Source organism: Globicephala melas, chromosome 14 (genome assembly GCF_963455315.2).
Source record: "Globicephala melas chromosome 14, mGloMel1.2, whole genome shotgun sequence".
Lineage (NCBI taxonomy): Eukaryota > Metazoa > Chordata > Mammalia > Artiodactyla > Delphinidae > Globicephala > Globicephala melas.
This window is the reverse complement of record NC_083327.1, coordinates 70,327,962-70,341,075: the sequence shown is the minus strand read 5'-3', so window position 1 is coordinate 70,341,075 and position 13,114 is coordinate 70,327,962. Positions and strand designations below refer to the sequence as shown.

Below are 13,114 nucleotides of genomic sequence, written 5' to 3'. Positions count from 1 at the left end.
CTCCAGGAATATTGTAAAGTGTTTAATTTATAACAACTTGTTAAAAGGGATTATTCATAGAAATATAATCTAATGTAAAACTTTAAAAATGTAAAAAACAGTAACATCAAATTTTTCAAAACTATTTTTTCAAAAATATCATGCTTTTATAGGCATGATACCCTTGAGAAATAAAGAATATAGTAGGACAAACCCTAACTCTGCACCATTATTGAAACATAAATTCAGTCATGTTTTTCACTTTATAACATTAAATAAAACATTCCTGAAATATTGCATCTTATATACAATATGACTCTTCTAGAAACCAGTGGTTAATAACTTTTCTTTTTTCATCATGGTTGCTCTGTGATCTTAGATTTCTAAAGTTCATTTGTTTTTCTTATGAACCTATCTACTTTTGTTGCATATATTTTTGGCATTTCAAACTTGAATTGTTTCTGAAAGACACCAACTCCGCTGACTCTGACTGGAAAGAAAATGTTTTTGATTAATTGGATATTTGTGTTCTCTTGCATCCTGCCAAATAATATGTATTTAAACAGGGAGGGTATGAAAGGGGAAGAGAAGGTTAATCTTCATTTTCACTTATAAAATTGTTGTGTCAGAATAGGGTGTAAGTGTAGTATGATCTTGGACCTCTAGAACAGTGCAACTCCAAGTGTGTGCCCATGCATGCATGTGTGTGTGTGCACGCATCGTCCGTCTGCCAACTGGTACTCTGTGGGATAAGCTCTGAAAGTGAGAGTATGCATTTAGAGATATTTTTACAGCAATTGGTCATCACTGGGTCGTTTTATTATATTTTATAAAAGTTTCAGTTTGCAACAGAATCGGCAGAAAACTTCTTTCATCATAGATTGTAAGAAAATAGCTGTTTAAAAGAAATGGTGAAGAACAGTTTGACTGATTGATTGTGAAGCCTGGGGAAAAGATTGGGACTAAAGACAAAGATCACCTCCAACCGTTGGAAGAGGCACTTTCCAGAGGCCTCCAGAAATAAAAGGGAAGTTGAAAAAGCAAAGTTTGAACTCTTTACCTCGATGATGGCTTGGTGTTGAGAAAGAATGCATAAGAGTGAAATCCATAATGATATTATTTACATGTCCTCTGGCATTATGAAGGAGGTGGTTCTAAGTTACCTACTATATATGAAAATAGAAAGTAGCAAGAATAAGGTAGCATTTTGGGAGTCACAAATAAATGAGTACATAAATATACATATATGTATATAAATGTAGAGGCCAGAGCATGTAAATCTCTCACAAGGACTGTAATCTCCTATGGGCGATGCTTCCTCAGGAGTGAGGGCCAATCTGTGGTGCACCAACAGCAGAGGTGAGAGCAACACACAAAGTTCCAGAGAACAGCTAGATAGCCGGACCCATGATTTTCAAGCAGGATTCCTTCTAGAGCAACAGTACGTGGGGTACATGGCAGTGTTTCAGTGCCATAGGATGTACTAGAACCATACAATAGCACACCTCTTCTTGGTGGGAGGGGGAGTAAATTTCTTGTTGATGGTGTGTAATTCAACTTATCATATATTGAAATAAAATTGTAATAAATCATACTTACTTAAGAATGCTTTGAAGCATTTTTTGCTTGAGGACAGCAAAAAATTAAAATAAAATTGTAATGTATTAAAATAAAATTGTAATAAAACATACTTAAGTTATATTAAAATAAAAATAAAATATATTAAATAAAACTAATAAAATATTAAAATATAAAATTAAAATATATTAAAATAAAATTGTAATAAAACATACTTAAGAATGCTTTGAAGCATTTTTTGCTTGAGGACAGGCTGCTTTGGCCTCTAGGTCTTCCACCCCTGGTCACTCTTATCTTTCTTCTCTGTTTCCTGACCCCTCCTTATTACCCCAAAATACACCCCAATAATGGGTTAATATCTAAAATATATAAACTGCTCATACGACCCAATATAAAAAAAACAACCAAACAACCTGATTAAAATGTACAGAAGACCTGAATAGACATTTTTCCAAAGAAGACATACAGATGACCAACAGGCACATGAAAAGATGCTCAATATGCTAATCATCAGAGAAATGCAAATCAAAACCACAATGAGGTATCACCTCACACCTGTTGAATGACTATCATCAAAAAGACTACAAATAACAAATGTTGGCAAGGATGTGGAGAAAAGGGAACCCTTGTACACTGCTGGTGGGAATGTGAGTTGGTGAAGCCACTGTGGAAAACAGTCTGGAGGTTCCTTGAAAAACTAAAAATAGAGCTACCATATGATCCAGCAATTCCACTCCTGCATATATATCTGAAGAAAATGAAAACACTATTTCAAAAAGATTCATGCACCCCAATATGCACATGTTCACAGCAGCATTATTTACAATAGCCAAAATATGGAAGCAACCGAAGTGTCCATCAACAGATGAATGGATAAAGAAGATGTGGGGTGTGTGTGTGTGTGTGTGTGTGTGTATATATATATATATATATATAATGGAAAACTTTGTGTTAGAATAGAGATTTTAGAACATTTTAGAAACCAAATATTTAAAATTTGTTACAAAAGATGTAGTATACTATAGATCAAACTTTTTAGTGACAACTGTATATGCGATCTGTGCATTTTTAGTATTCGTAGACACAGAAAACTGTGAAAATATAACTGCTACTTAAAACTATGTGAAAATATAACTGCTACTTAAAAATTTAAAAATAAATTTCCCACTTTTATCTTTAGGTTAAGTATTTAGTAATCAGGTCCTTGAGCAGATTACCAACTCTGATAATCAAAATGAAGACCTGTACACATATTTTTCTATGTTTAACCCTAGCCATCATGTGCTTAACTATCTTTTCCAGAATTTTTATTTTAAGATATGTGTTTATCCTACCAATAAAGGCAATACTTACTGATATTTTCCTTCTGCATGCTCTGCTCACGCTCTTCCTTCCCTGTGGGGGATGATCCTTCACTTTCACTACCTGTTGATTTTGCCAGATCCTTGAAGCCCTTGTTTGTCTGCCACTGCTTCCACAGCATACTCCCTGATAGTACAGTCTCTCTGTTATCTAAACTCATGGAACTCTTTGTATCTGACTCTTTTATGGCACTTGAAGATGTTTCTACTAAATATGATATATGCATTACCGAAAAAACTTGCATTCTATGAAATCACATGCAAAAATAGCGAGACATAGAATACATAAATACGTAAAGCTCAGAAACAGGAAAAATTAATTCATGGTCATAGAGATCAAATAGTTACTTTCAGGAAGGAAAAGGCTGGGAAAGAGAATGAAGAGGACTATTGGGGTGTATTAAGGGTTTTTTATCTTGATCTAAATGGGGTGGCTCCTGAATATACACACATATGAAAATACATCAAGCTGTGCAATTAAGATTTGTACCTTTTTTGCCTGTATGTTACATGATAAGGTCAGCCTTCTCTGAGCTCTGTTCTCCACTAGGCTTTGTCCTTGACTTGTGATGAATCCCAGTTTTAGCCAGGAATCCTGCCGAACTAGTTTATCAAGAATCCCCCTACTCTTGATATCCAATTAAACTCCTCTTCCTCCACACTTGATATTTAATCAAATTTCTCTTCCCTGACGTTTGATACCTAACCAAATTCCTGTAAGTAATTTTTCATCCACTCCCTGCTAGTTAGTTATAAATCCTCACTTGTTTCTGTTGTTTTCAGAGTTGAGTTCAATCTCTCCCCTATTGCAATAGTCATAAATAAAATCTTCTTTGACATTTTTAACGTGTCCAGTGCAATAAATTTCCTTTTACATACAAATTAGCACAACATTTAAAAAATTAATAATAAAATCTAGAGCCTAAAGAAAAAGAACTGTATTCTATTCACCTTTATATTCTATTCACCTTTATATTCCTAACATTACATTAAACTCTACCAATTAGAGGAGTGAGTACTTTAGGAGTTAGAAATATTTCAAATCCCAACTTGGTCACTTTTTAGATGTATGGCATAGGAAGAATAAGGTGACCATCTGAGCTTTGGTCTCTAAATCTACAAAATGGAAATAGTAAGGTCTACCTCATAGTTGCTGTAGGTTAAAGTGAGATAATAAACATAAAGCACTTTGAGCAGTGCCCATCCCAGAATAACAGGATTGGGGTGATATTTATTTTTTATCCCCTTCACATGAAATGTTAAGGGACATTACTTTTATAACAATTATTGAGTTATACTCCTGAAGATGTAAAAGTGGAAAAGCACGATTTGGGATGTGAATGTCTTCAGCCTCCCTGGACAACTCAGCATGGTGATAGATGGAGGTATAGCCAAGTGTTTGTGGGAAGAGCCCTGGGGTGATGGAGAGCTCTGTCTGCATGCTGCCTCTGTCCCTGGGTAGCTTGTGAATTTAGCAAATTACTCTGGGCCTGGGTCCTTACTGGCAAGTTGGAAATAATATTTATATCAGTGAGTTGATGTGAGTATTGGATGAAATAATTAGTATTTTATAGCTCCAGGCCCATGGCAAATTGTTCACTGAAAGTAGTTAGCTTTCTTACTTTGATTCTTATTGCTATTGTTTATTGCTATTGCGATTAGAAAGGTGCCAGATTTATAGTTGTGAGCCTGCCTTCAAGTTCACATACTGCTACCTTCTAATGAGGGTTTCATCTTTTTTTCATCTTATTTCTGGTTTCATCTTTTCTTAAATGGGGAAGATTATATCTACTTGGGGACAAAGTGAACACCTGCTTGGTAAAAAGAAAATGCTTGAGAATCTATTTTCTTACAAAACTGTCTATAACTTTACAATCCTATAATGAAATAGATTCTGAAATTTTTCTTTTTACCAAGCATGACTTGCTGACTAGCTTTGAAGAGGTGCAAGTAACAGCTCCGTGCTTGGGGCAGCTGGGGTAGAGTTCACTGACCTTCTTCCCCTTCTTTGGTTTGGCTTTCAGACATAGGCACACACTCAGCATCAGGTGTTTTCTTAATGAACCGGCTGAGATAATGGAGACGCGCCTGGGCAGCCTAAAGGACAGACATTATCAACACACATTACAGGCAACACCATCTCAACAGTACTCAAAAGACACAGGAAAATGTGAATGAATACGGCAGTCTGAACCAGACCGGCTCTTATGAATTACCAAAGAAAAACTCCAATTCTGAACCATCCATGATCTTGACAGTGATTTGTGAGAACTAATGAAGAAGTCCTAAAACTCATATGCTGTGCATGCTAGCTTAGATCCAGGTGCTCTTGAACCTTTTTCATCTGCCTCAATAACCCTGAGTTGGGGACATGAAGCACATATAAATAATAATGTTTCACTATGGCAATGATTCTTATCTAAAATATAGAGAGGAGGAATCATGAGATATGTGTATTCCACAAGGGCAGCACATGATTTTTCTCTATCTAAGCACATGAAAGCACATATTAAACATTTTTATGCTTTCTTAGTTGGGAGTGTTAAGGACAGAGTGTTAATCCCAGATGATGTGAAAGGACAAGGCTACCTACAGTTTGGGCCATAAGTGGCACCATTATGTGCTTTGCTTTTGGAAGTCATCTGGGTATCCGGATAATAACATTTCACTATGTGTTCAAATGTGGTCTTAATATTTAGTTAGTTGATGCCTGACAAAATTCCAGATATTTCCTAAAGGAAAGACTATGTTGTTTCACCAATATGGCTCTTGCTTCAGACCACGCCCAGGAATGAAAGGTAAAAGGACAACTTTTCAAACTCAGGTAACCTTGATCGATCTTCCTGGTTCAGTCATCTCCCAGGCCTGCTTCATGGCTCGGATTTCATCTGCTCGTTCTGTATCTTTTTTCACTTCAAAAAAGTCTGCTTCATTGTATTCAGTGACCAACCTCAAAATCCAGTAGGGTTTATTTGGGTCTTCTTGTTGAGGGTGAGCAGTGGGTATCTGGCAAAGTAAAGTAAAAACCTTGGGGTCAGATGCTTTCCTCCTTTCAAAAGGATCTAGATTTTACCCTATGACCCATAATTTCACTTAGGTATTTAAGCCAAGAGAAAGGAAAACATATATTCACAAAAAGATTTGAAAAGAATATTTATTATAGCCTCATTCTTATTAGCCTAAAAAGGGGAAACAATATAAATATCTGTCAACTGATGAATGGATAAACAAATTGTAGTATGTTCATACATGGACTACTACTTAACATTAAAAAGTAATAAACTATTAATGCATACCACAGTGTGGTTGAATTCCACAGACAGACATTATACAGAAATAAAGAAGTTGAGCACAAAAGAGTACTTCTTGTATGAATCATTTGTATGAAATTCCAGAACAGGCAAAACTTGCCTGGGGGAGAGGTATGGGGATGACAGAATCCACTGCAAAGAGGTTTAAGGGAATTTCTAAGCTTATGGAAGTGGTCTATAATCTAAACCTTGATAGAGATGTGGGTTACATGGTGAATTCACTTGTCAAAACTCACTGAATTGCACATTTAAGATTGTTGCATATCACTCTATGCAAATTTCACCTAAAAACTGTAAATAAAAATAATCCTAAATTGCACTTAGGCTCACTCATACCATCTCTTTACAAGAATGAGGGCAAGAATAGTTGATCATTTCCAAGCCTGGATATACTTGATATATATTCATTAGGAAAGTTAACATTTTGCTGTCTTGTAGGATCACTTTCATGGACCTTAGGCTGGGAGCAGATTGACATAGGACTTGAAAATGTCTAGATAAGTGAGGCTTATTGGTAGCAGTCTGTTAAGGAGACGAGCTTGAGTCTGATGAGTTACTAGCATTTTACATAAGACTGAGACAATGTCAGTAATCCATATGACATAACGCAGATGGGGAAGTGGAGATTGGGGGGCCACTGAATAAAGTTTTCACGTGTAGTTTGGTTTTAAGGTTATCAAAAGACCTCCTAGCTTTCTGCAATATTCCCTTAATATTCTGATGAAAATTTAAATCTCACAATTGGATATTCTTTTATTTCTTCCTTCTAAAACACAGTACATAAGCTTTTACCACCTTTTATATTGCTTGATAAGTGAGTTTTTCAGAAACTTCTCTGGGATCAAGTTTTGATTAGGGAAGGGAGCACTATGAAGAACTAAGGGAAGGCCACATGTCTATAAGAATTTATGGATTGAATTTAGCTTATTTGCTTTAAACTTGAATGGTTTTGTTGTTGTTAATGATAGGACTATTTTCTCAGAAAATTCAAATAATTGATTTTATAAACTGGAGTTACATCTAGAAAAGTTAACACACAGCATTATCTTGAAGTTTCAAGGGGAAAAAAGTGGTTGACTGGAACTTCACCTATGTTTTTGAGCAAAACAATGTTGAAAGAAACACATTTTGAATAGAAAATTTTATCTGGCTCTTTCATATTTCAAACGTAATTGTAATTTGACAGAGAGCGTTCCATTTGTCTGCATTTGTTTAGATGATATTACACTAAAAGGCAGTATTTGGACTGTAGAATGTAGCTAGTGAGAACATAAGTAATATAAATTTAAGAAGAAATTAGCTTTTCCATATGAAATAAAATAAAGGATCAAATAAATTCAACATGATTCTGGTGACTAAAGCAAAACTACAAAGTATATTATTATAGTTTTTGGTTTCCTGTTTGGCCCATATGTTAAACTTTCAAACATCAAACAATATAATACTAATAGCTACTAAAACCAACTAGCACAATATTAAGGTTCCTAAAGCTTAGTTCATTTTTAATGTCATAAAAACCCAATTCCCATTTGAATTCTGTAACCAAACATACCTTTTGTGCTTCACAAGATATTCTAAACATTGTCTCTTTCAGGATTCCCTAGAATTCTTGAGTATTTGAAAGTTAACTCAAACTGAATCCCACAATTCCTTACTAAATTTGGTGGATCTTCTGAGCAGGCTTTCATTTTGGAGAATATGCATACATTCTTCAAAATTTTGAAAAGAACAGAGGCTTTCACACATGTCAGTTTTTAGTTTCATCCAATCATTAGTTTTCTGAAGAACTTTTTTCTTGACAATATTTTTGCAAGTTTTTAATTTTTTTTCTTCATTTCTTTCTATGTACTTCAACTCTTTTACGTGCAGCTTATCCAGCTTTTCATTTTAACTTTCATCTAGAGGTAAAGATTTTACGCATGGCAAGACTGAATCTAAAAATAGGTGTCAGGAAGTAATATAATAGATCATCAAGTATTATATGGGCTTCTTCTCTATCTGTAGCACTGTTGATAACTTTAGACAGTTCAAGCTTGTGTATGTCACCGTGTTTCTCACATCACTTTCATGATGTCCAATGTCATAGGCACTCTAATGGTATGTCTGGCCAAAGACATTCACACTCATGCATTGCTAATGCTGAGGGGTTATTCGGAAGCAAATCTCCATTGTGATGAAGATCATTTTCCAAATGCACACTTTGCACAGTAGCCTGGAGCAGCAGATATGGCTCTAGTGGCCTTCCACATCTTATACTGACAGCCTCCCAACTGGTAAGAGTTGATTCCAGGAAAATGACCATACTTTCAGAAAACAAAAGTTGTTGGCACTTTCCCTCTGTTTACCATGGTAATTACTGCAGCTACCTTAGGACTTCTGGGATTTCTTGCTGTTTCTGTCATTGGTGTGTATCCCATTCTATCCTTAAGAATATTTCCCCAAGTTTGTCGTAAAATGCAGGGCTCCAACTCATTTTGACTGTTCCAACAATGATATTTTGTGAAAACACATCTCATCCTAATTTTCGATAAAGTCCCTCACATTCATCCAAGGGCATATGAAACAGCCCCAACATGAAAGCTAATATGGCACCTGTACTTCCACCACAAATGCAGTCAGAGGGCTGGTGAACTGGCTTCTGAATGAGTTCACCTGATTTCCGCAATGTCTAAAAAGCAACCACACCCCTTGTTCTTCCATCATCAGTTGTGCGCATTAGGATTCCTCTTTCTTCACTGGATTCATGCAACCAAATTAAGGCCAGAATTTCTCTAACTGCAGCCTGAAGAATGCCATCCTTAATTTGTCTCAGTCATAATAAATATGGAATAATTCTTTCATTGGCAGCCACTCCTTTTCCCTCAGGAAATTCTTGAAGATGAAAAGTCAGTTGTTCAACCCTATTAATGCAGAGCTTTGGCTCAGTTGTTCTTAATGCTTGAATAAATGCCCAGGTTCTGTCATCAGTACTCATCCTGGCAATCTTGTCTTGTTGAAGAGATAAACGCTTTTTCTTCTCTCCATTTTTGTCTTTGCTAATAGTCTGCTCAGTTTTTAACTGCCTCTTCCTGTTCTTTGGACTGAATCATACTTTAATTTGGGAATGTATCCACCAATTTAACCACCTACACTAAAGTTTGTACACCTTCAGTGGGAAGAGAAAGAGAGTTAGCTGTACTTTGTTTAGTAGAAACTAGAAGAACCTCATTTGTCCTCTTCTTCCTTCCTCTGACCTGTATCTGGTACAGCTTGTACTCTTTTGTCTGGACTATTGCAGTGCTTTCTGGTGGTTTTCCCATCTCTTATCTTTTCCCCTTTAATTTCATACCCTTAAAAGTCACCAAGGTATCTGAAATGTAAATCTGATCATGTCAGTACACTTCTTAAAGTCAGTACACTTCTCAAAGTCCCACCTCCCAGCCCTGTGTAGCCTAAGCTGTGATCACAAATGATAGGAAGATTTTGTCCTCACAGGTAATTTGTTTTGAGTTCAGTGTTTTAAAATAACTTGAATTTGAGTATCTTTAGGACTCTGCTTGCACTCCTCAAACTTGCCACCCACATACTCTTCCTTACCCTTAATCATTGGGATTACCTATCTGGTCCTGAAAAAATTTGGACTCAGGACCTCTGGCTTGTAGATAGAGTCTCAGCTTTCTAACCAGGCTTTCTAAAAGGCTCCCCTCCACCTGACCCTTACTTACCCTTCCAGCCTCATACCCCATACCTTAGTGGCTCAAAAACCAAATTGTGTTGGATTTTTGCCTCTGAATGTCTTTGCTCACTGATTCAGTTCAGGACTCCTCTAGGCAGAGGCTGAAATAGGTACCTATCCTTTCTACCCTGTGCATACCATATCTAACATTACAACTCTCTCTTTACTTTCAGTCTCCTCCATTAGACTGTGAGTTCCTTGAAGGTAGGGACTTTATAATATTAATATTAGAAACCCAAGTCCCCAAAACAGTGTCTTACATATTAAAAGCTCAATTAACACTTTTTGACACTAAACTAAGGAAGACTGCTTACAGAAGGTGCCCAAGGAATGTCTTTAAGGTATCTAGATGATTGCTGGAAACAGGGAGATGGAATTTTTCAGGTTTTACTCAAAAGATATGGGAAAATAGGGACCCAATGAATCTAAGTTTATTAAATGACTCCAATAAAAAAAGCATCACACCCACCTGAGGCTCAACGCGAGGCACTTGTTTTTCTTTGGCTATCTTTTCTTTCTCAGAAGACTTTTCTTTGCCTTTCCTTGTTGTTTTGGAAGTTCCTAAAGATTTTTGTCCCTCACTAATAGTGTGGGAATCTGGACTTCCAAAGGTAATTAATTCCTCATGTTTCTCTCCATGTGCTAGAAAAACAAAAAAAGGAAACCAGTGAGTTATGATATAATAATAAAATCATGTCATGTAGGCAAAAGGGAAGAAGTCAGAAAAATGGTTAGTCTAAGGCATTTGGATTTTTTTTCTTTTTTTAAACAAGCAGGTGAGCAAACAAGCAGACAGCCCTTTTATAAAGATCTGTGTGACTCTCTTTTATACAATTGAGAAATAATTCACATACTATAAACTTCTCATTGAAAATGTATAAATCATGGTTTTGGTTTATTCATAAGGTTATATAATGATCATTACTATCTAATTTGTTTCTGATCTGGATGCTCTCAGTTCATTTTCTTGCCTAATTGCCTTGGCTAGTATCTCCAGTACAATATTGAATTGATTATTCTCTGCTTTAATATTTATTATTCCCTTCTTTCTGCCTACTTTGGGTTTACTTCTTTTCTTTCTTTTCCAGTTTTCTAGTTTTTTAAGGTGGAATATTAAGTTATTGATTTGAGATCTTTGTTCATTTTAAATGTAAGAATTTATAGCTATAAAGTTCCCTCTTAGTACTGCTTTCATTGTATCTCATAAGTTTTGGTATGTTGTTAGTTGTTTTTCATTCATCTCTAAGTATTTTTAAGTTTCCCTTATGGTGCACTTTATTTCTTCATGTGGATACAAGTTACTGCATAGTGTCCTTTGATTTCAGCCTGAACGATTTCCTTCAGTATTTCTCATAGGGCAAGTTTGTCAGTGACAAATTTTTTCAGTTTTTGTTTTTCTGGGAATGAGGCTTTGAAAGAGATTCAGTTCCATTTTCCTGTACCAGGAATACAGGCTGTTAGTTTTTAAGATTACTGCTGGCTGGAGACCAGGGGATGGGACTGGGGCAAGTAAAAATGTCATAAAGCTTACTGTTCTTAAAGAGATATGGCTGTTTTTCTTGAATAAAGCCTTTGTTAATTTCCAGAATTCTGAAAAGTTGATTCTGATCATCTCTGCCAGTTTTTTCATTGTTTTTATGGAGGAGTAAATTTTTGGAGTCCTTTTTCCTGCTATTTCCATTGGTGTCCTCCTGGATTTCTCTTCTTATTTGAAGCTTCTGAGTTATCTCTGCATGCTGTTTGCCTGGGGCAGAGTCCTGAGAGAACGGAGAACTCACATAGGCCAGGTCTCTCACAGCTGCCTGGAGACCTTGTCATAAGAGCATGAAATATCAAAAAACTCTGTGGAGTATGTGAGATTCCATACTAAACAGCTCAGCTCTTGAGTGTGATGAGTAGGCAAAGAAAAAAGTGGACTGATTTAACTTGTGAGCAGAAAAGTGAAAATAATGAGACCACAGAATGAAAATAAGGTTAAGAGTAAGAATGAGGCACAAGGGTAGAAATGATGAGCCATAGAAACTGAATCAAGAGAAAAAGAAAGAAGAAAAGAAGACAAAGATTTTTATAGGAAGCCACACAGTAAAATCACCTTTTATCAGAAACCCAGGATAGAATGTAGAGAGGCTGCAAAGGACATATTTTCTCTTTGGTTCTTTGATATCCTTTGTTAACCAAAAACTTTGAGGTTGAAGAAACACTATTTGCACAGAAATGGAAGCCCGTTTATTTCAGCACCGCTTCCCTGCAGAGGCTCCTCATGCTGTCTCTGCTATATAGACATGGTGCAGTACCAGCTCTTCGCCCAATATGAGGTGACTGGGCTTCGACCAGTCTCAGTGGCCACAGCTACCACCTCACTTAAATCCAGGTCCCAGAGATCTCAATGCCAGCAAAATCAGGAGTTAACTACAGTTTAGAGATCTATCTGTGGCCAATGCTACATAATAGTACCTCATAAAAACCGGAGTAGAAGAATTCATTCTTTTTATCTTGTGCAGCCAGACAACTGTGTTACCAGTTATGCTATGCTTACTGTAAAGCAGCAGTTCACAAATTTGATGAATGTATGAATCACTAGGGAGTCTGGAAAATGTAGGTCTTGAAGCCCAAACCCCAGAGAGTCCAACCCCTTAGAGTTTGATATGGGGCCCAGGAATGTACAGCTTTAAAAACTATCTCAGGTGGTTCTGATTCATACTTAGAGAAACACTGCTTTAAGAAATGTATACAGTTTTCCCTTTCCTTGGAAGCAAATGTTGCAAGGGGATGGGCGGAAGGGAAGAATACCAGTGAATTAGAGTTCAGTGAAGCTGAAGGTTCCTTTACAAGAGTGGTTTTCACACTTTAGCCTGTGTCAGAACCACCTGAAGGGCTTGTTAAGAAACAGATTTCTGGACCCCACCCCCCAAAGTTTCTGATTTGGAAGGTATGAGGCGGAGCCCCCAAATTTGCTTTGTAACAAGTACCCAGGTAGTTCTGAGGCTGCTGGTCCAAGGACTGCACTTAGAGAAACACGGGTTTACATTTAGGAGGGTATAATTACCTTTTCCCAATATGAAGGATTTCGCTTTATGTTCTATTATTTTTTCTAACAAATACCCAAGTACTGGGAGAGCAAATGATATTTGTTGAATCCCTACGATGTTCTTTCTCTTTTAATTCTCAAA

At 36.4% G+C, this 13,114-nt stretch overlaps 1 protein-coding gene and 1 pseudogene across 1 annotated transcript in view; both read right to left on the bottom strand.

Moving 5' to 3' along the window:
* ADGB (androglobin) overlaps nt 1-13,114 on the bottom strand; it is a 138,814-nt gene that overhangs the window by 4,799 nt on the left and 120,901 nt on the right. Inside the window, exons 29-31 of the mRNA XM_030853230.3 lie at nt 10,414-10,586; nt 5,748-5,924; nt 4,913-5,015 (exon numbers count right to left, since the gene is read on the bottom strand). Of these exons, the coding sequence (XP_030709090.1) occupies nt 4,913-5,015; nt 5,748-5,924; nt 10,414-10,586 (453 nt within the window). The remainder of the gene's footprint in view (nt 1-4,912; nt 5,016-5,747; nt 5,925-10,413; nt 10,587-13,114) is intronic.
* Nucleotides 7,859-9,528, bottom strand: LOC115851352 (calcium-independent phospholipase A2-gamma-like; annotated as a pseudogene).